Source organism: Balaenoptera physalus (genome assembly GCF_965194825.1).
Source record: "Balaenoptera physalus genome assembly, chromosome: 2".
NCBI classification, from domain to species: domain Eukaryota; kingdom Metazoa; phylum Chordata; class Mammalia; order Artiodactyla; family Balaenopteridae; genus Balaenoptera; species Balaenoptera physalus.
This window is the reverse complement of record NC_138883.1, coordinates 166,394,282-166,418,920: the sequence shown is the minus strand read 5'-3', so window position 1 is coordinate 166,418,920 and position 24,639 is coordinate 166,394,282. Positions and strand designations below refer to the sequence as shown.

General features: G+C 38.5%; 1 protein-coding gene across 12 annotated transcripts in view; it reads right to left on the bottom strand.

The window, feature by feature from the left end:
- Window positions 1-24,639, bottom strand: part of MLLT10 (MLLT10 histone lysine methyltransferase DOT1L cofactor) — a 252,303-nt gene that overhangs the window by 18,111 nt on the left and 209,553 nt on the right. For all 12 annotated transcript variants that reach the window (XR_014260523.1, XR_014260524.1, XM_082449646.1 and 9 more), the window contains one exon: window positions 11,191-11,369. Coding sequence is in view for 10 of the 12 variants with exons in the window: in XM_082449646.1 (XP_082305772.1) it covers window positions 11,191-11,369 (179 nt within the window). In the remaining 2 variants the exon portion in view is untranslated. The remainder of the gene's footprint in view (window positions 1-11,190; window positions 11,370-24,639) is intronic.

Below are 24,639 nucleotides of genomic sequence, written 5' to 3'. Positions count from 1 at the left end.
ACTCATCCACTGGCTGAATCAAAAACATTATCATACCAGTTGAACTGCTTTTCTAGTTCCAATTATCAGTTTTATGAGCTGCCTTAGTCTCTTGACAAGAATCAAAGATCCTATTCTCTTTCAGGAAGGGTTCCTTCTGTCAAGAGCTTTATATTTATCCTTGTTAGCTTCAAATTTCTTGATGTAGTCTCCAAATCATCTTACTTTCCGAATCACACACTACGCCCACTACACTAACGGATCAAAATGCAAAGCAGCACAGCATAACTGATTTCCATAATGACTATCAACAGGAAGAGAATCAATCATCGTTAGCATAATTCCAAAGCAGGAAAGATGTATTTTATAAAGATGGCAGGAAAAGGTAAAATTAATAATAAAATAATAAATTAGAAATATATTCTTCATTATCCTGAATGATAAATTCCCCAAATTTTCTGAATGTTTAAAAATTATCTGGTAGTTTTGTCTTTTAAAAATTATTGTATTTATCTAAACAAGAAATTTTCAAGAGACTGAAAATAAATTACTAATTTTACCATGTAGGGTTTTGTGGTATATGAAAACATCTAAACCACTCCACGTTAAAATTCAAGTCACTGGGCTTCCCTGGTGGCGCAGTGGTTGAGAATCTGCCTGCCAATGCAGTGGACACGGGTTCGAGCCCTGGTCTGGGAAGATCCCACATGCCGCGGAGCAACTAAGCCCGTGAGCCACAACTACTGAGCCTGCGTGTCTGGAGCCTGTGCTCCGCAACAAGAGAGGCCGCGATAGTGAGAGGCCCGCGCACCGCGATGAAGAATGGCCCCCGCTCGCCGCAACTAGGGAAAGCCCTCGCACAGAAACGAAGACCCAACACAGCTAAAAATAGATAAATAAATAAATTTTTAAAAAATAAAATAAAATAAAATAAAATAAAATTCAAGTCATTACCATCATTTTAAGCAGGTAACATGAGCTACCAAAGATTCCAAAAATGTCTGACACTGCTTGGCCAACACTTCTGAAATGATATTTACAATGGTTACTGCTGGAAACTCTTGATAACTCTGTAGGCACCTTACGGCCAAGAAACTCCCAATATTTTAGTGAAAAGATTCTTCAAAAAAAAAAAAAAAAAGATTCTTCAGCTTAGTAGCAATAAAGAAGGATAAGTGAGAGAGCAGAGAAGAGACACACAACTTATGAGGAGAGTACACACATAATGACTGGCATTTTGTAGACTCAAAAACCTTCGTTATTAATAAGTGAAAGCACTAAGATTCATGGAAGTCCATGAGAACCTAAAGAAGCTAGTTATGAAGCACAAAGGGCACTGAAAGCTTTTATATAAAAGGAATCTGGAACAAGGAATAAAGGAAACAATATATACACAGTTCTCCAAAGCACACTTTGGACATGGATTTTTAAAGTGCACTGAGAGCAAATTACTAATGTATCATAGGTCTGCTTCAGAAGACCTGGTATAAAAACTGGCAGCTGGGGGCTTCCCTGGTGGTGCAGTGGTTGAGAATCCGCCTGCCAACGCAGGGGACACGGATTCGAGCCTTGGTCTGGGAAGATCCCACATGCTGCGGAGCAACTGGGCCCATGAGCCACAACTACTGAGCCTGCGCGTCTGGAGCCGGTGCTCCGCAACAAGAGAGGCCACGATAGTGAGAGGCCTGCCTGCGCACCGCGATGAAGAGGGGCCCCCGCTCGCCGCAGCTAGAGAAAGCCCTCGCACAGAAACGAAGACCCAACACAGCCAAAAATAAATAAATAAATTTGAAAAAGAAAAGATGACTACTATCTTTAAAAAAACAAAACAAAACAAAAAAACCTGGCAGTTGTTGTTTTTGGAGATGGTGTGGAGAAAAAGGAACCCTCCCCTACACTGCTGGTGGGAATGTAAATTGGGGCAGCCACTACGGAGAACAGTATGGAGGTTCCTTAAAAAACTAAAAACAGAGCTACCATATGATCCAGCAATCCCACTCCTGAGCATATATCCAGAGAAAACCATAATTCGAAAAGATACATGCACCACAATGTTCATAGCAGCACTATTCACGATAGCCAAGACATGGAAACAACCTAAACATCCATTGACAGATGAATGGATAAAGGCTTTGTGGTACATATATACAATGGACTACTACCTAAGCCATAAAAAAGAGTGAAACAATGCCATTTGCAGCAACATGGATGCACCTAGAGATTATCATACTAAGTGAAGTAAGCCAAAGAAAAAATCATATCATATAGCTCACATGTGGAATTAAAAAAAAAAAAAAGAGAGATATACAGATGAACTTATATACAAAACAGAAATATACCCACAGACATGGAAAACAAGCTTATGGTTACCAAAGAGGAAAGGGGAAGGGGCAGAGGGATAACTTAGGAGTTTGGGATTAACATATACACACAACTATATATAAAATAGATAACCAACAAGGACATACTGTATGGCACAGGGAACTATACTCAGTATTTTGTAATAAACTATAAGGGAAAAGAATCTGAAAAAAAAAAAAAAAAGAAATATATGTATGTATAACTGAATCACTTTGCTGTATACCTGAAATTAACACAACATTGTAAATCAACTAGATTTCAATTAAAAAAAAAAACAAAAAAACTGGCAATTGTGTTTGGAAGGAAGTACATACCTTATTTCAATTCTATCTTCCCTGGGAAAGAGAATGTCTACTATGGGCAAATATGTTCTCAGGCCTATTGGCACTACAAAGAGTATGAGTTGTTAAACACTGGGGAGGCTGAGTGAAGGCATCCGCAATACACAGAAACTCTGTACTGGTTTTGCAACTTCTCTATACACCCAAAAATTATTTCAAAGTAAGAAGCTAAAACAAAAAAGGATATGTAAGTGTCCATCAACAGATGAATGGATAAAGAAGATGTGGCACAGATATGCAGTGGAAGATTACTCAGCCATAAAAAGAAATGAAATTATTTGTAGTGAGGTGGATGGACCTAGAGTCTGTCATACAGAGTGAAGTGGATCAGAAGGAGAAAAACAAATACCGTCTGCTAACACATATATGTGAATCTAAAAAAAAAATGGTTCTGATGAACCTACGACAGGTATAAGGTACTATTATACCTTATAATAGGACAGGTATAAAGACACAGACGTAGAGAATGGACTTGAGGACACGGGGAGGGGGAAGGGTAAGCTGGGACGAAGTAAGAGTAGCATTGACATATATACACTACCAAATGTAAAAATAGATAGCTAGTGGGAAGCAGCTGCATGGCACAGGGAGATCAGCTCAGTGCTTTGTGACCACCTAGAGGGGTGGGGTAGGGAGGGTGGGAGGGAGGCACAAGAGGGAGGGGATATAGGGGTATATGTATGCATATAGCTAATTCACTTTGTTATACAGCAGAAACTAACACACCACTGTAAAGCAATTATACTCCAATAAAGATGTTTAAAAAAAAAAAAAAAGAATATGACTGCCAAAAAACTGGTTACTGGGCTTTATAGTGTCCTGATGAAATGAAGTCATCTACTCAAAATGTAAAAACAGGTTTTAGATCAAGATAAAAATATTTTATGAAATTATAAGTTCATATTGCCTTAATAAACTTCTGCTTTCACTTCCAAATATATGATACCTTAGACAGGTTTTTTTTTCCCTCCCTAAGACTAATAATTGAAGGAACCACTTCCACGCAAGATGTTATATCTATTCTAATACCCTAGTAAAAGTCTCATTAAGTGTAATAATTATTTTACAAGATGGACCCAAAGCCAAGTAAAGTAAAAATAAACTGAATAATTACTGAGGTAAATCTAAGTCACGGTGAAGCAAAATATGCTTAGTACCTGAGTCAAAGAATACCCTTAGCAAATTTAGAATAACTTACTATGTTAAGCATCTAGAAAGATATGCAAGTCCCTACACCAAGGGAGTAGTGAAACTCAAAATAAATCAGAGAAATTTAGTGTTTCCTAAGTAGACTGACATACCCTATTAAAATATTAACAAGATTAAAATTAGAGTTCAGCTTGAATTTTCCCATTAATAGTTCACCTTTTACATTTCAAATGTCTCCTTATGACCACAGAGAAGTTTTGAAAGAGTTCTAGTAGTAGAGTGAAGTAAGTCTACCAAATTCCTAGGCACTTGGCTCATTCTAAAGGAGTTAGTAGTAGAGAGGAAAACAATCAGGCTAAATCTACTCAATTATCTGAGTATCAGACTTAAAAGTGGGTATTGTTTTGGTAATATTTTTTTCCCTCCCTAATGTTGGTAAAGGAAGAAAAATAAAGTATAAAGAAGAAAAATTAGGTTTGAAAGAACAGTACCTATCAAAATTTCACCTTTGGAAAGTATCATTGCAATGCATCATTTAGAGGTGAGTATGAAACATCATGCTTCAATCATACAGGAAGAGGTCATAGCAAGCATTTTTTAAATGCACAATTAACCTGTCAATAAACATTAAAGTCAAATGATTCAAACAAGCTCTAAAACACAGTAGCTTCTTCTTCAAACTTTCCAACCCTGACACATGATTTAAAAATGCATTCTTCTGAAATACTGTCAGCTCACTAAAGAGTATTATTTTTAAAAATTCCTACTTCATCCATACTCTTACAAGAAAAAACTTTTTGTTATCACTATATCGGCCATAAGACAAACTATCTCACCTTGGGTGAGGCACTAAAGCTCTCTGTCTTCAATTTCCATCTGTAAAAATGGAGACAGAAATAGTGCCTTCCTCATAAGAATACCGTGAGACTTGAGTTACTGCACGTAAGGGCTGAGAAGAATGCGTGGCAGATGGCAAGCACTCAAACTTTACCTCGTTATTTAAAACTTTTTTCATAAGCTATTATGGTTTCCATCTTTTCGATTAACTTCATTAGAGAACATAATTTGCCAATTATATTCTGATATTAACATGGCTATATTTCAGAGTAAAACATTTCCCTAAGAAAAATTGGACAGTATTGTCTCATTATGCAATGATATTTTAATCTATATATTCTATAATAACATAGCAATACAGCAAATATAATGTAAGGATTCAAATATTTTAATGACAATTTATACACAATTTGTTTGACTAGAAAAGTTTCCAGGAAAAACTGGAGAACAATAGAAAGTTTCATATATTCTCCAACTCAATCCGAACTTTGTACTCTAAAATATATCCTGATAACAGACCCATTTCTGTGTCAGCTACCACCATCGGGCTTTAATACTCAGCGTGTGATGAGAGAAGAAACCATGTGTGAACAACTTTCAGGTCCCATGAGTAGGCTGACTGTTAAAGCTGTCAGGTTCAATTGCATCATTCCACTTTATTCAATGCCCCAAACTGCTCCCTAATTGTTAGGAGCTTAACGTATTCAAAACCATTGTTTAGGCTAATGCTGAAATGCCCCACAATTGAGTTTATAAAGTAGTGGGAGGGATTAAATTGTAGTTAAACCATCAATGAACACTCACGATTGAACAACAGGACTGTGCAGAATAACCACCAATTCTAAGCAGGTTTCTTAATTGGTCAATACCTAATCAATATATCACCTACCTTTTGGGGTGGAAATTAAGTCCCTAGGACTAAAGAGGCTATTGAAATAATTTAAGAATGGAAAAGACCTTAGTCAACAGCTGTATGTGAAATGACTAAATGGGTGTAATAACCATTAATTCCAAAGTACTTCATGGTCTGCAAAGTACTTATTCTCGCTTGAACTTCAGAATATACCTGTACTGCAGGTAGACAGGTATTTAAAGTATTCCATTTCACATATGAAAAAAAAATCAACATCCACAAATATAAAAGACCTACCTACAGACACACTAGTGAGCAGCAATGCTCCAGGAATCTAGGATTTCGGACCCAAATTTCTGCTATTTTGCATTGTGCCACACAAACAGACACAGTAAAATTCCTAAGAATGTTTTTTCAAAGAGATACCCCTCAACACAACTCATGATCTATGTCACTTAACCTCTTCATCACCCAAAAGTAATGTTAGAAAGCACTTATAAAAACTTATTCTGCTCAGAATGTGAACTTCCTTAAAATTACAAGTCATTATGTAATTATTTAAAACAGGAACTTCCCTGGTGGTGCAGCGGTTAAGAATCCGTCTGCCAATGCAGAGGACACGGGTTCGAGCCCTGGTCTGGGAAGATCTCACACGCTGCGGAGCAACTAAGCCCGTGTGCCACAACTACTGATCCTGCGCTCTAGAGCCCGCAAGCCACAACTACTGAGCCCGCGTACCGCAACTATTGAAGCCCACGTGCCTAGAGCCCGTGCTCCGCAACAAGAGAAGCCACCACAATGAGAAGCCCGCGCACCGCAACGAAGAGTAGCCCCCGCTCGCCGCAACTAGAGAAAGCCTGCGTGCAGCAAGACCCGATGCAGCCCTAAAAATAAATAAATAAATAAACAAACAAACAAATAAATAAATAAAAAAGCAGGATACAACAATAAAATAAAGTAAAGTAAAATAAAATAAAATAGATGAAACTTTCGTTCTGACCAATCAAGTCAGAGCTCCTCCAAAGACAGGTGAATCGGCCTGGGAAACTGAACCATTTTCCCAAACAGAATCATAGTGCCCTATCAGACATCATCTGAAAGGAAATCAGGATTATATCTAAGACAACTCCCCAACACACACACCAAAGTTAAGATACTTGAAGTAAAAGTCTCACAGAAATCTGCAAAACATTAGTCACTAAATTATACCTTTAAAATAATTAAATTTATCTGCATTTACTAAATATCACATAAATAAACCTTAGAAGTTCCTTCAATTAAATTACTTTTAAACCTATATCATTTTTATAATAGTAACACAGAGTAAACAAGGAACCATGATTATCTACATGAAGACTGTATCCAAAAGCAAAACTCAGAATGCAAGACATATTAGAATACAATTATTTTCATTACATTCTGTCTTAAACTCTATTAAAGCAACCATCCTTCAAACAAAAGCACCAGAATTCCTCCAAAGACAAAACAGAACGAATGCAGAACTAAGAAACAGTGGAATTTGAAAGGCAAAATGAAAAATTAATGGCACACCCACAGAAACTAATTTATCCTCTACCCATGACACAAGAGCAGAGCACCCACCATTAAAACATCACAAGGACAGCAGTCCTCTCTCTCAGGAATGTTAAGGAACCATAACTGTAACTATATTGCTGATATCTGTGAAGGAATAATTAGCCTAAAAACAATTTTATCAAATAAAGCAAAAGGGTTTGACATCAAACAATATAAAACTAGGTTATCAAACATTTTTAAAGGTTTTTTTCAAATTAGGGCTGCTAAGCATCAGACTTTGTCTCCCCACATTTTTAAAAGTGTCTCCTTTTTGCCCCATTAAAGGCACAAATCTAGTTTCAGTTTTTAATTTCTATTAGCTCTTCCTGATCTTACTTCCCTGACCACTTGCCTGGGAACAATCCTTAAGACAGCAAATAAACCAAAGAAGAGGCCTGTCTATCTTACTTAAAACCAAGGCCAGAAAGATCAAGAATGACCTACGGATTTTTATCCTGCTGACACCAAGCCCATCACTAAAAATTACTACTTTCATTAAGTTTTTGGGAGGGAAAGTAGGAAAGTCAACACATCGTTCAAATTTAACACTTCTATTCTCTGATTTATATTTTTTAAAACATTTGCTTGCTGGTGTGATGGTTTTCTCAATAATTGTAACAAGGCTTCTATAATTATATTTTAAATATTGATAGTTTTAATTTACACACTTATAGCACTACTCTCTTCATTTTTAAATAAACTACCTATAAAGAAACTCTAAATAAAAGGCCAGGATGTGATTATCTAAACACACTGAATTGCATGATCTGAAAACATACAAGGCCTATACGAAAGTTAAACAAATAAACTTTTGTCATTTTGGAAAGAAGATTAAATTACCAAGTGCATCACAATTTTAGGAGTTCTATCTAAACATTCGATTTATTCTAAATATCTCTGTATCCTTTCCTTTGCACATTGCCTAGAAAATTCACACTTTGCACATTCAACACCAATACTATTGTCTAAGGCAGCTAAACTGAAGTAGTTCTGCACTCAGTTCAACTCAGAGGTCAACCTGCCTCAGTTGCCTGGAGACTGATGGTTGCTACAGCAGCACCAGATAAGCCAGGCTAAATAAGCTCCGGCTTGAAGGCAGAAAGTGTTTACTGCTGGACAGAAACACAGATGCAGCTGTCTCGGCGTGCAGCATGTGAGTCTCACTGGATGATCATATTTATAAGAGACCCATCTTACTGAAACAGGGAAGAGGATAAACAGTGAAGATTTTAATTGGGCTGAATCCTGGATTACTTGCAACTATGATTTCTTTGTTCTTCAGCTGAGTCATACGTTAAGTGGAATCTTCCCTCTAACTATAAATTTCTTTTCACTACCACTTCCCCCACCCACCTCCCTAAAGCCAACCCCCAAAACCACAAACATAATGAATGGGAAGAAATGAGACTTTTGCTTAATTCAGCCTGGAATTAACCAGAGGGTAATTAAAACAGACTTTTAGAAAGAAAGGAAAGAAAAATACACACTGAAAATGTTCATGTGAGACTCTTTCCAAGGATATAAAGCTATCGACAGCATATGGTTACACTTAATTAAAAGAGATAAAACTATTAATAAGAGCCATTTTCTCATTTATCCTTTCACCCTCTCTAACCCCAAACCCCTATCATTATGCCTATACCTCACCAAGGCCAGTGAAATGAGCTAGAGAAGAACTCTCCTAAACTAGTCAAACTCCCCTTCTTCAGACTGAGAAGTTCACCAAATTGTTAACTTTCATTTTCAAAGACAATACCACTAACCATGCCATTGTTTTTCTGTGCTGAACTGTTGTTTATTCTAATTCTTGATCTAATTATAATGGTGATCATTTGCACTACACCATTACATACTTTAAAAATAACTTAATGCTGTGCTTTGAATGTACAACTTACAGAAAATGCTGGGAAAGTGTACATATATTCTAAGGCCCGTACAATAGAAATTATGAACACATACATAAAGCATAAGTTTACAGCAACTTACAAACAACTACTTAACTAGTTGTTTATAATTAGACATTTGTCTTTGTCATAATTTTCTTAAAACTCTGAGACTATTAGAGGCATTGGGTAAAATGAAAACAATAAAATTATAAAGAATTCCAAATAAAGAAAAAATATATATACTTTAGGAATTTTAAATTATTACCTTTGAGGAAACGTGGGGGTTGCGGATGGGGAGTGAGGGTGTGTGCTTGTGTGTGTGTGTGTGTCTGTGCGTGTGTGCACGTGTGTGCGTGTGTGTGCATGTTTGCGTGTGTGTGCGCATGTGTGCATGTTTGCGTGTGTGTCTGTGCGTGTGTGCACATGTGTGCGCGTGTGTGTGCATGCGTGTGTGCGTGCACAGCTGTGCCCATTTACTATCCTATTTATATAATTATGATTTCTCTGGTTTGACTCTGGCTCTTAGAGCATTCCTGTAGACTAGGTCACCTATCAAGTTCCAGATCTAAAATGAAGGAAAAGGATAAATAAATGCAAAACCACCAACATAGTCACCATTATTTATAATACTATAAATATTCCTTCTTTCTCATAAGAAAGAGCACCATATAAGTATTTAAAGGAATCATTCACTCTTAATCCTATATTCTCCTTCACTGGTTTTTAAAAATTTACACTGCAGATATTCATATATTATTTCTGTGATTTTAAAATTATGAAAGGAATTTTTTAAACCACAGAAGTCCAAAAGTGGTTCATACTTTTTAAGTCCTACTTTTAAAAGAGGGAATAAAACCTCCCCCCAAATTACTATTTTACATCATTAGGACAAAATCAGAAACTCAGAAATTGAAAAGAATCAGTTGGTGTCAACATATTCTTTTGTGCTCTCCCATGAATATCACGTAAAAATGTGTATTATTTCCACTCGTGTCAATACAGGTTGAGATATTTTATAAATTCCTATAGGAAGCCCTATTTCATTTATCTCCCCTATAATCTAACTTACTTTCATTTGCAAACGAAGCAACTGACAAAGGATTAATCTCCAAAATATACAAGCAGCTCATGCAGCTCAGTATCAAGAAAACAAACAACCCAATCCAAAAATGGGCAGAAGACCTATATAGACATTTCCCCAAAGAAGATATACAGATTGCTAACAAACACATGAAAAGATGCTCAACATCACTAATCATCAGAGAAATGCAAATCAAAACTATAATGAGGTATCGCCTCACACCGGTCAGAATGACCATCATCAAAAAATCTACAAACAATAAATGCTGGAGAGGGTGTGGAGAAAAGGGAACCCTCTTACACTGTTGGTGGGAATGTAAATTGATATAGCCACTATGGAGAACAGTATAGAGGTTCCTTAAAAAACTAAAAATAGAACTACCATACGACCCAGCAATCCCACTACTGGGCATATACCCTGAGAAGACCATAATTCAAAGAGACATGTACCACAATGTTCATCACAGCTCTATTTACAATAGCCAGGACATGGAAGCTACCTAAGTGTCCATCGACAGATGAATGGATAAAGAAGATGTGGCACATATATACAATGGAATATTACTCAGCCATAAAAAGAAACAAAATTGAGCTATTTGCAGTGAGGTGGATGGACCTAGAGTCTGTCATACAGAGTGAAGTAAGTCAGAAAGAGAAAAACAAATGCTGTATGCTAACACGTATATATGGAATCTAAAAAAAAAAAAAAAAAAAAATGGTTCTGAAGAACCTAGGGGCAGGACAGGAATAAAGACGCAGACGTAGAGAATGGACTTGAGGACACGGGGGGGGGGGGGGGGGGGAGGGTAAACTGGGACAAAGTGAGAGAGTGGCATGGACATATATACACTACCAAATGTAAATAGATAGCTAGTGGGAAGCAGCCGCATAGCACAGGGAGATCAGCTCGGTGCTTTGCTGACTACCTAGAGGGGTGGGATAGGGAGGGTGGGAGGGAGACGCAAGAGGGAGGAGGTATGGGGATACATGAATATGTATAGCTGATTCACTTTGTTATACAGCAGAAACTAACACACCATTGTAAAGCAATTATACTCCAATAAAGATGTTTAAAAAAAAAAAAGACAAACGGATGTACATGTTACTTTGTAACACTGTAATAATTTACCTGAGTTGTAGCAACAGCAGAGGGTGCAGACGACCCAGCAGACGGGGAGAGCGCTCCCACTTGCTGTAAATGCCCAGAAGGTTGCTGAGGTAAATGAGAACTGGAGACAGGAGTACTCGATCCTGAGCCAGATGCTACATTTGGAAATGATACTGCTACATCACTGCTGCTATAAATACCTACAAGAAAAAAACCTTATTTAAATATTTTATAATTTAGCAGTCAAATTTGTCACAGACACACAACATTAATCGATAAGTTAGAATACCCACATTTCCTCCTGATCCCTCCCACAATGATAAATTTTATTGATGTCAAAAAAAACAGTAACTAAATGTATAAATACTGACTTTTCATAAAGCACTTGTCTTAAAGAAACTAACACATTTTTTATACGTCAAAGATGATTTGTTAAGAGACAGAGATCACATCAGGAAGTGCTTTGTAAAAATAATAATAAGGGTTTTAGGAATTCCTAAGAGCAGTGACATGTTTCTGAAATAGGAGAATGAAGAAATTAGAGTTGTATAAAAATCACTTGGTAAGCCTTTCAAAAATGCAGATACTAGAGCCCCAGCACTCATGATTGAAAAGGTCTGAAATGGGAAGAGACTTTGTTTTAGAAAGGTCATCCACGTTACAGAGTAGAAAATAAAATGGAACAGGACTAGACTTGATACTCCGAGAACAACAAAGAGCCTGACGCCACTGGCGGGACACAGCAGTGAGAATAGAGAATACAGGTGGGTTCTATAGATACTCAGGAGGCAGAATAAACAGGGCTTTATGACTGACCGAATGGGGCATCTAAGTAGCAGTCGGGGTGGCCAGGGAACAGAGGATTAAGAGATGATGGTGACGTGGAAAGCTAGGTGGTGGTAGCATTCACTTCAGAGAACACAGGGAAAGAGGAAAGAGATTTGAAAGCATTTTCAGTAGCACCACAGGGGTAAAAAGCCAGAAAGAAAGAGTAGAAGCAATTCACTCTAGAAAAGTGGATGGACAGAGGACAGAAAGAGAAAATGAGCGAAAGTTAAGAAGAAACAAGGAGTTACTTTAAAAAGTGTTTGGTGGGTTTTTTTTTTTTTTCCAAGATGGGAGATCATGCTCTTATGCTGATAACAAAGAGTCCACAGAGAAGGAAAGGCTCTTTGAGGATCAAGGTTAAAAGACAGGCATCTCTATAAACCAGTGGGGTTCTGAACCAGGGGTGATCCTGCTTCACAGGAGACATCTGACAATGTCTGGACACATTTTTGATTGTCAAAACTAGGAGGTGCTACTGGCATCTAGTAGGTGATGGCAGGGATGCCGCTCAACACCGCACAGCGCACAGGGCAGCTCCTCACGACTAAGAAGTATCTGGCCCACAGAGTCAACAGCGATGCAAGCTGAGAAATCTTACAACAAACCAGGGCTCTGCGGGGGGTGGGAGCGAATAAGATCTTAAGAACTTGACACTATAAACAAGAGGAAAGCAGGAAAGAAGAACCTAAGTAGGCTACAGTCAAAAAAAAATTTTTTGAGAACACACAGTGCTTGAAGGCAACAATAATTAGTTATTTATATCAACAGTAAAATTTACTTTGTTCTAAAGAATATAAATATTACTGATTCATAATAAATAAAAGTACCTATAATCTTCAAACAAGGGGAATACAAAAATTGGGACATTTTTAAAGGCCTTACAACTATAATTGAGGCTCCTAAGATCCTTTTTATATCTACAATTTCTCCAGAATAAAGATAATTTATCCACTTAACAAATACATTCATTCCACAAACATCTGAGAGCTCACTGTTTGCCAGACATTATTCTAAGCCCTAGAGATACAAAGCCATTCAAGATATGTGGTCTCCGCCTTCAAGAAGCTTAGTGGAAAAAAGAGACAATTACAAAAGACCGTGAAGAGTACTATGATAGAGATATCCTGGGGAGGCTATGAGTGCATAAAGAGGGGTATCTAACCCAGACCTGGAGTGAGAGAGGATGGGGTCAAAAAGTGAACTGGGAGAGATGGGTGCCTTTAAAGCTAATTTCTAAAGGAGCTGCAGGACAGAGGTGAAGGGCATTCTGAGGAAGAAACATGTGCCACAGAGCCAGGTAGATTCTAAGAACTTATAAGTGCCATCTGTGTAGCTTAAGCAAGAAATGAGGTTAAAAAATAAGCAGGAATCAAATCAAGCAGAACATTAAAAGTTAAAATGTTAAAAGTTAAAAACTTAGAGACAATAGGAAGCCACCAAAGTATTATAAGCAGAAGTTTGGTGTAATCAGATTGGTGTTTCAGCAAAACATAAATAAATCACTGGCACAAGGCTGAGAACAGATTGGGGAGGGGATTTAAACAGAGACTGAGAAAGCTGTTAAGGGCTGCTACAATGATACTGATGAGCAAAAATAATATTTTAAAAAAACAAACCTAAGGTAACTGCAGTAATGAGACATTAGAAAGATAACATTCATAGGACTGGTAACTAACTAGATCTGAAGAATAAAAAAGAGGGAAGAGTCAAAAATGACTCTTAAACACCAGTAAGTGATTGTGAGAGTGGTAACATTCACTGAAGTAGAAACAGCAACTGAGAGTATCCAGCACTTGTTACTATGTGTAGGTCACTGTGCTAGGACAACAGACCAATGAAGTAAATATTACTCCCATTTTACATAAGAGAAAACAGAAGTTTGAAGAAATAAACTAATTTCTTTAGTGACCTAGTAGATGGTAGAACCAAGAGTCAAACTCATAGCCATGTGACTTTACAACCGAAACCACTTCCTAATTACATGTTTGAGGTTGAGGTTGATCATCACAGTCTTTGAGATGCCTGTGGGACACAAAACTCCTAGATCATCTAAAACAGAATGGGATGAGCCTGAAGCTCAGCAGAAAAATCAGGTCTAGAGATACAAATCAGGAGTCAGAAGGATGACAAAGATAGAATAAGTAAATGTGAAAACTCAAAAAGGCTTATTGTTGGCTTGCTAACTAGTTCATATTTTGAAACATGGAAATTTCATATTAAAAAGTCTAGATTTCTAATTTCTCCTGAAAAACCTGAAGCTCTGTCAACACTGGATACTATATTCTGAAATAGCAACAATCCGCTGGAGCCCTGGACAGGGCATTGATTCTTTAATCCACCAGAGTCCCACCATTCCTTATGCTTCACCTCTTTGTCACTCATTTATGTTACCTACCTAGCTCCTGTAAGTATTTGATTAAAAACCTGTGATATGGAAGCTGGTCAAAGGCAAGGCAAGGAAAATTGAGATCAACCAGGGAAGTTCTCGGTGTGCTCAAGAGAAGAGGACTAAAGACAGGACCTAGGGAACATTACCATTTAAAGGGTGGACAAAGAAAGACGGACCACAAAGAACAAAATAAGGAAACAGAGAGAATCTTAGAAACCACCTAAGAGAATTTCAAAGGAAAAGGTCAAATGATTCTATTGGTCATTTAAGGTAAAGCCAGAAAAAGGAGTCATGAAAAGTAACAAGAAATTTTGGCAAGATAACTCTTTTAAGAAGTTTGGCTGTGGAGGACAGAAAAGAGCACATAAATGCAGTGAATATTTATAAACCTACATTCCAAAGGACAGGCATGTAGGTGAGAAAAAAAAATTGTTTTAAGTTGTTTACCCCATAGTTCTTTCAACAAATACTTACTGAGGTTCTAATAGTAATTTTTAAAAAGGCAATGAAGATAGCAAAGAACAGAAAGGAATTCATCCTTCAAAGAACTTATAGTCTCACAGCAGAGCTAATAAGTACTCCCAAGCTACTATGATACAGGAGGGAAATGCTAAATACCATAAGAAGGACATAATGATACAAAAAAAGACTTAAGTTCAGAGGAAGAGACTGGGGTGGAAGAGTTCCAGAGAGAAGTACTTGAACTCAGCTTTTTCAAAGTACCTTAAAAGGTAGAGTGCTGATTTTTTTTAATGTCGAAAAGCATACTATATGTGGAATCTCCAATTCCCAAAACTAAAAGACAAAAGTGAGCTGGAGGCAGTAGGCTGAAATCACAAGAGGACATCACAACAGGACAAGTTTTTGACTGAGACAAACGTCCTGGCTCTCCCAACCTTGCGATCTTAAACTTTGTGAGCCTCCATACTGTTCTTTTCTAAAAACCAAGATAATAGCTACCTTAAAGGTTTTTGAGAATACCCATGTAAAGGCTCTAACAGTGCCTAATACACAGTAAGTTGCCATAAGTGGTAGCTATAGCTATTTTAGAGTTAGTGCTCTAGTTAAAAATTTATCTTTAAGTCAGGGAAGTACAGTATTTTAATTGTCAGGTCCTCTAATGTCCGTACTACACTTTGAAAACTGCAAATACCATTACCACATGCAATAATATATCATGAAAGTATAATACTGAGAAGCAAAACTGTGGTGTGTTTGAGGATCTTCAATCTCTAAACTTAAGTCTGTTTTTATACTGCATTAGCTTGATCTTAAATGGGAAACTGCACAGCTAAAAACGCAGCAATCACACTCTGAAACTGGTACTCAGGTTACTGTAATAAAATAGAACAAATCAAAATTTTCCTTTCCTATCAAGTCAGGAAAGCATGGAATTCTAAATCTTTTTCTGCAAATGAGGATCACTGGCTCACCTCAACTCCCTCATACCTCAGGTATGATGGTACAGCATTAACCGTTCACTAAGACCTCTAGATCCTTTTTCACAAGGCAAATAATCCTCCTTAGATTGTTCTGTACCTGCTTTCTATTTAACTTCACGCTATTTTCATCTTTTACAAGTTATATGCTATTTTAATCTAAATCAGGTGACATTCATCTAATTAAACAGAACTGAATCCTGCAATGCACAAGCTCAAGGAAAATACCCTCAAATTCACCTGTTCAGGATACAGTATTGTGCACCTGCCGTTCACGGTAGTTGTACCAGTTTACACTCTCCACCAGCAGAGACCAAGTGCCTGTTTTCTACCTCATACTAGATTTTATCTAGTCTTTAGATCTTTGATAATCCAACGGGCAAACAAAGGTGCATGACCACATTGTTACCTGTGTGTGACCAAGCGTGGGAGGACGTGTGGAATGAGCAGTGTCAGGAGGAGCGCTCCTCGTGTGGAATGAATTCTGGCAAATGGAACTGGAGAAAGAGGAGGCCCCGGCTTAGGACCAGCCAGGGTCAGCCGTCACGTGTGGTGACGGTGAGGCCGGAGACCTGCTCACCCACCCACAGGCGCCCGAGGGAGAGAAGCAGCGCAGGTATAATGCGCAGCTGTCCTGAAAAAGGCTCCCCTTCTGGGATTCTTAACATCAGGGTATGCCAGACAGACCGTGCTTGCGTCTCCTCCTCTGTCCGAAGTTTCCTTGGGTTCCTCACAGATGCCTTTGTACCCTTCAGGTCTCGGCTCAAATGGCACCTTCTCAGAGAGGCCTTCCTTGACCACCCTATTGAGTACTGCAACCCCCTCACTGCCCCCATGTACTCCCCTGCTTTATTTTTCTCCATACTCATTATCACATTTATCATCCTGCATGTTTTCCTTATTCCTTTTGTTCACTGTCTTTCCCATGTCCCTCTGCAATGTACTCTCCATGAGGATGGGAGTCCGCTTTGTTCACTGCCTTATTCCCAGTATTGTACTTAGAGCAGTGCCAGGCATACTAGATTTGCAATACATATTTATTATTATCATTCAGTATTCAGTGAGTGAAATTCTATTTGGCAAGGCAGTATAGCTTAGTAATTAAACTTGCAGGGTTGGGCTCATTTGGACCTGAGATCAGCTGCGTGACTTTGGTCAAGCAACTTAACTTCCCTAAGCTTCTTTCCTTAAAGGTAAAGTGGGGGCTTCCCTGGTGGCACAGCGGTTAAGAATCCACCTGCCAATGCAGGGGACACGGATTCGAGCCCTGGTCTGGGAGGATCCCACATGCCAGGGAGCAACTAGGCCCGTGAACCACAACTGTTGAGTCTGTGCTCTAGAGTCCGCGAGCCACAATTACTGAAGCCTGTGTGCCACAACTATTTAAGACTGCATGCCACAACTACTGAAGCCCGCATGCCTAGAGCCCGTGATCCGCAACAAGAGAAGCCACAGCAATGAGAGGCCCACGCAGCACAGCGAAGAGTAGCCCCTGCTTGCTGCCGGTAGAGAAAGCCCACATGCAGCAGCGAAGACCCAATGCAGCCATACACACATACGTACATACATACATGAATCTGTTTTAAAAAACAAAAAAAGAGGTGAAGTGGGGTTCATGAGAACACCTTGTCCTTGATTGGCTTGTAAGGATTAAATGCCTGGCACACACTAGACACTTAGAGGCTACTGTTAATTGTTTCGTAAGCTGTGCAGACTAGCAGTCTTGGTTTGTCTTTTCTGTTTCTAGGCTGCTCATTTGAGGCAAGTGTGCATGTGTGTGCAAATGTGTGTGCACACGTGTGCACTCTAGCAAATTTATCATGCTGTGAACGAACTAGGCCACCTTCACAGGTACTTTTAAGAACTGGAGTCTCAGCACAAACAGTCCCCATTTTTTACTCACGACAATGGGATGTTTTATAATAAAGACACTGTAAATCAACTATATTTCAATAAAAAAATTTAAAAAAAGAATGAAATGAAAAACAAACAAACAAACAAAAGAAACAAAGATGCAGAATGATACAGAGAATGGCAGTAACAAACTGATTCATTTATCCATCCACCCAAGAAATATTTATTTCATATGTACTAAAAGACAGGCACTGTGCTAGGAGCAGGCAATAAAGTAGGGAACAAGACAGAAAAGATCTCTGTTCTCCAAGAATATACAATTAGGGAGGCAAACATCAAAACAAACACATGGGACTTCCCTGGTCAAGACTCCGTGCTCCCAATGCAGGGGACCCGGGTTTGATCCCTGGTCAGGGAACTAGATCCCACATGAAGGCCGCAACTAAAGAGCCCACGAGCTGCAACTAGGGAGCCTGCCGGCAGCAACTAAGACCCAGAGCAACCAAATAAATAAGTAAATAAATAAATAAAATATTTTTTAAAAAAACAAACACAACTATAAATTGTGGCAGATGCTATATGATGGAAGAGAAAGGGTATAATGAGAGTGAAAAATTAAGAAGCAGAAAAGATCTGTCTGAAAAATGATATAACAAGACCTAAAGGTTAGGTATGTAGTTGTTAACTGAACAAAGAATGAAGCAGAAAAGCTCGTTCAAAAGACAAGTTAAAAAAAAAGGTAATATGGCTAAAGTATAGTGGAGAGAGTGGTAGAAGACAAGGTTAGAGAGGGGAAGGAGTAGATCTCACAGGACCTTGTAAGCCAGGTAGAGGTGTTTAGAATTTATGTAAGATCATAGGAAGGGGACTTCCCTGGTGGCGCAGTGGTTAAGAATCCGCCTGCCAATGCAGGGGACACGGGTTCGAGCCCTGGTTCGGGAAGATCCCACATGCCGCAGAGCAACTAAGCCCGTGTGCCACAACTATTGAGCCTGCACTCTAGAGCCCACACGCCACAACTACTGAAGCCTGCGTGCCTACAGCCCATGCTCTGCAACAGGAGAAGCCACCACAATGAGAAGCCCGCGCACCGCAACAAAGAGTAGCCCCCGCTCTCTGCAACTAGCGAAAAGCCCGTGCACAGCAACAAAGACCCAACGCAGCCAAAAATAAATAAATAAATATTTTTTAAAAAGATCAATGGGAAGACAATAAAGACGAATAGTGAGAACTGGATTTTTAAAATATCATCCCTCTAACTGCTATGTAGCAAATGAATAGAAAGGAGGAAGAGTGGAAACAGAAAGATCATTTAAGAGGAATAGCTAGTCCATAAACTAGATGAAAGATTATGATCCTCTGAAAATAGTAGTAGAACTGACCATGAAGAAAGATGTGTCTGAAGTGCATCTAGAAGTTAGAATCACCTAAACTTGATAAGCTATATTTGGTAGACAGAGTAAAGTATTTTGCATCAATCCCAATTTTGTTCATTACATGTTGTTTCTTTTGAATTTACCCGTAAAAACAACACATACTCATTATTAAGAATTTTAAGTAGATGGGAAAGTAGGAAAAAAAATCAACCACAAAGACTGTTAATATTTTTATATATTTTCAAACTTTTTGGTGCAGAGTTTATGGTTTTGCTCTACACAGTTGCCTATATACTGGACAAAGAATTTTTAATACTCTTACACTTACCATACATATTTTGATTTCATTTTAAAATATTTTTAAATGTTTTGAATATCATTTTGATATCAATTGAATACTGCACAGTTGACCTGATTTTACAATATTCTACAAATATTTATGCACCTAATATGCCCAGATACAATACTTGCTGCTAAAGATGCTACAAAGAAGAAAACAGATACCATCCTTGCACTCGTGGAGCTTAAAGTGAAGGAGTCACACGTTAAATAATCACACAAATATTAGTGCTATGATGAAAAAGCAGAATGTGCTATGACAGAATACGAGGGGTAACTTAAGATTAGCAGTACCAAAAAAAAAAAAAAAGAAAGAAAAAGAAAAGAAAAATTTGCAGTAAAGGGTAGGCCTTTGTAAAGTGACACATAAACTAAAAGGAAGTCCTTAGGGGAAGTTCTAATTTTACTTGCCTAGACCTCTTTCCCATTTCTTTTCCAAATAGCACCCTATTTTCTATTAGGGAAGTACCCCTCCTCCACTTCATGCACTCCTGGCCCAGGGATGAACATGTAACCCAATCTGAGGCGAACCGTCTCTGCTGGGAAATTACACCTTGAATGCATGCTCATAAGGGCCGAGAATGATCAGACCTAAGTTAGTCTAATGGTAATAATATTAGGAGTCTATTAGTTCTTGTTCACCTCGCCCTTTAAACTACCCTTATTTCTCTCCTCCAAAAGTTTTAGAATAAGGTTTTTCTATTAATTCTCTAAAATAACTGTATATATCCAATAAATTACTTTTTGCTTACATTCGACAGAACCTACTTCTGTGGCTTACGTACAATGGACCCTAATGGACACAGCCACTGTGGTATAATAAACAAAGAAACAAGATGCTCATAATGAAGCTAGGGACTTCCCCCGGTGGTCCAGTGGTTAGGACCGCTGTAGGGGGATTAGGACCCACTCCAAGCTTCCACTGCAGGAGGTGCCGGTTTGATCCCTGGTTGGGGAACTAAAAAAAAAAAGAAGCTAGAATCCAGCCCAAGAGTCAGCTCAGGTAAAACCTTGCAGGCCATAAAGGACTTTCCAATTTTGTAGTAATGGAAAGCTATTAAAGCGTCTTAACCAAGAGAGTGACATGATCAGAATAATATTTTTAAGAGATCACTTTGAATACAAAGTGAACAATGCCTTAAAAGACAACAGAAGAGTAGAATCAGGGAGATAAGTTAGGTAGTTATTGTAATACTTTACACAAAAGATTTTAAGTAACTTAAATTTGGTAAGAATTATGGAGTGAGCAAAGCAGAGGCTCAGGAGTGAGCCCCAAGGAATTTCAACACCAAATCAGGATAAAGGAGAAGTCACAAAAAACTAAAAAGAAATGGTCAAAACAGTAGGACAAACAAGTTAGGGGAAGTGGAAAAAGAAGAGAAGGGGAAGTGATGTAAGATGGTCACATAAGAAGAAAACTGAAAAATACTCACTGGACTTGACAATGTGAAAGCTATTCCTGACCTGAGCGGAGTAGTAGTTGCAGAAGCCAATATGAAGTGGTTTTAAAAAATCAATCAATCAATCAATGGGGGAATTTCTGTTTCTGGCAACAAGGCAGACTCGACAACCTAAAAACCTTCCTAATTAAAAGTACCTAAATGTGAATAGCTAAACCCACACAAAAAAAAATTAGGGGTCCAAATAAAGAGGAAAGGCTTTAACAGCTGCCCTAAAGCAGCCAGCCTATGTCAGGAACCTAGGAGCTTTGGCTTTAATGCCCACCACAAGGAAAAGAGATAAAACCTTGGGTCTCCAATGGAGGGAAAGCTGAAATTGATAAGACCTTGTTTATATAGTTTAGACTTTCCCATGGCTACACTTTTAGGGGAAAACTAACCCATCCCTTCTCCACTCCACCCCCAAAGACCCCCACGAAACACAAAACCCCAAAATCATAGCATACACAGGGAGAAAATAAAATAAGGAAGTTTGTCCAATTTGATCTGAGCTTTGGATAGAGGATGGAAGATCTGCCTTGACAATTTACAGCCACAGCCTTGCCTTCAAATAGGTTTTGGGTCTGAACTTACACCATCTGCCTGGTCTGGTAAATCCCAAGTACTGAATCAACATAAGAAGGGGTCAGGCAGTACCGTCACTTGAATATATAGCAGAAGCAAACGCAAAACCTCTTTGAAGGGATATATCCTCAACCCAGGCTAGAAAATGAGTTTGCAATCCAAAATTAGAAAACATGGAAAGAACAATCCCCTTGATCACAAGTTAGCGGACATTAAGATTTGACTATCTTCTAAGAACCTTAGAAAATAGAAACAGCAAATAAAGATTATGAGATAAAGATTTTAAATGATTAAGAACCTAAGAGAAGAAATCAAAAATATGAGAAAGGAACAACATTCTATATAAAAAAGAAGAACCTGGGATATCCTTCTCTGGTAAGCAGAATTTCCCATGTTTCCCATCTCCTGGTTATTCAATCAAACACTAATCTAGGTACTGCTCTGAAGGCACTTGGCAGATTGAATTAAGGTACTAATCAGCTGACCTTAAAATAGATGGATTATTCTGAATATGAGGGTGGGCCCAGTGTAACTGAATGAGCCCTTAAAAACCAAAGAAGGGCAGAAGAGTCAGTGGGAGATGCAGAAGAGAAAGCAAGAGAAATGAGGCAGAAGGGGACATCAAGAGAGATTCTAGGTGTGAAAAGGATTCAAATCATCACCTTTTCTGGCTCTAAGATATAGGGACACATGTGCAAGGATGGGAGAGAAGCCTCTAGGAGCTAAGGGAGGCCCTTAACTGACCAGAAATGGTGACCTTGGTTCTACCACTCCAAGGAAAGAACTGGATTCCACCAACAACCTGAATGAGCCTGGAAGCGGGTTGTTCCCAGAGTCTCCTGACAGTAAGAGTTGGCCAGCACCGTGATTTCAGCCTTGTGAGAATCTAAGCAGAGAAACCAACTTACCCAACCCAGACTTCTGACTGTGCACTAAGAAATTTGTCTGTTTTTAAGCTACTAATATTTGTGGTAATTTGGTACAGCAGCAAGAGAAAACTAATATACCTGCAGTGTCAGAAAGTAAGGAAGCATTAAAAGAATAGTGGGGACACATCAAAAGGACATGGAGTCAGCTTAAAGGGCTCCCAATGGCTAATTGTGAACAATCTGAGCATCACAACAAATCGATTATAACCCATACAAATCCATAAGTTCATACTGAAATAAACTGAAAGTTTGATGAGGAATGGAATACTTACATAGTCTCACAGTTTATTCCACAAAATACTAATTATAAGGGGGAAAGAAAACCTTTTCATTGGAAAAGTCTCATTACATGCAATGTGACAAAATGCAATGGAAAGATCACTTCTAAAATATATAACCCTGGGTCTTCCCTGGTGGTCCAGTGGTTAAGAATCCACGCTTCCACCGCAGGGGGCACGGGTTGGATCCCTGGTCGGGAACTAAGATCCCTGCGTGCCACGTGGTGCGGCCAACAAAATAAATAAATAAATTAAATAAAACAAATAGCCTGAACCTAGCAACTTAAAAAAAAACAAATCCAAAATAACTGGCTTATAATCCTCAAAAATTAAGGCAGCCGTCAAAACTCAGACGGTGTCTAAAGACTAGATGCTAGTAATATGGTGATATTAATTTCCTGTTCTTGATAGCTGTACAATGATTTTGTAGGAGAATATCCTTGTTTGTAAGAAATACTTAGGTATTCAGGGCTGATGGGGCACTATGACTGTAACTTACTCGCAAATGGTTGAGGAAAATAAAGTTCTCTATATCTGCAATTTTTCTATAAGTTTGACACTGTTTCAAAATAAAAAAATATTTTTAGATGTGAGGAAAGTGCTGAACACTCTTAAAAAACAAGAAAGAAAAACAAAACCAGACCAGGTCCATTAAAAAAAAACAACAAAGAATTCCTAAAATTTAAAAACACATTCACTAAATAGAAACAATTAATTAATAGAGCTAAAGAAATGATGAGTGAACAAAAAAGAGCTAAAGAAATTACACAGATATAGCACAGAGAGATTAAGAAGTGGAAATTATAAAAGAGAGGGTAAGGGACATGAAAGACAGATGAAAATCTTAAAAAAATTCCTCAAGAATAGAAAGAATAAGAAGAGTAATAATTAGATCTAACGGCTACAATTGTGTTCAGAATTGATAGCAGACATGAATTCTCTCAATGAGGAAGTACGAGAAGATCTTAAACAAGGGAGTGTGGGGAAAACAGTCCGAGGTTTAGGCACACAAATAGGAATGTGGGATTAAAGAGTTTGGGTTTTTTGGTGTTTTTTTCAAGAGGAAAAGACTAGAGCATGTTTAGATGTAGATGGGCAAAGATAAGTGATAGTGAAAGAGACGGTAAGGAAACTAAAATGGCAAGGTCTCTGAGAGGACAAAAAAGGATAGATGAGATCCAGACCACAAGTAAGGATTAGCCTTTGATTGTAGGCAGGACTAGAGAGAAGGAAAAGAAGATGGACACAGATCAAGTAGGTTGCAGAACTGAGTTATGAGAAGATCAAGGTTTTTCTGGGAGTAAGAGGCAAAGACATCTAATATACTGGGGATGGGGAAAGGGGAGGAAGAGTTAAAAAATGAACAACCATGGCAAAAATTAAGAGCTTCCTAGAGATGTGTACTAGCATTGCGAAGCAATTTAAATATCACTCAAGGCTAATATCATGAATCTACAATGGCAGGAATATGTACATGGTGTGATTTTGTCTATAGAAACACTTAGCTAAGATGAAGTATAAAAATATAGGTGGGAGGAGGAACCAAGATGGCGGAGTAGAAGGACATGCTCTCACTCCCTCTTGCGAGAACACCAGAATCACAACTAGCTGCTGGACAATCATTGACAGGAAGACACTGGAACTCACCAAAAAAGATACGCCACATCCAAAGACAAAGGAGAAGCCACAATGAGGCGGTAGGAGGGGCACAATCACAGTAAAATCAAATCCCGTAACTGGTGGGTGGGTGACTCACAAACTGGCGAACACTTATACCACAGAAGTCCACTCACTGGAGTGAAGGTTCTGAGCCCCACGTCAGGCTTCCCAACCTGGGGGTTCGGCAACGGGAGGAGGAATTCCTAGAGAATCAGATTTTGAAGCCTAGTGGGAATTGATTGCAGGACTTTGGCAGGACTGGGGGAAATAGAGACTCCACTCTTGGAGGGCACACACGAAGTAGTGTGCGCATCGGGACCCAGGGGAAGGAGCAGTGACCCCAGGGGAGACTGAA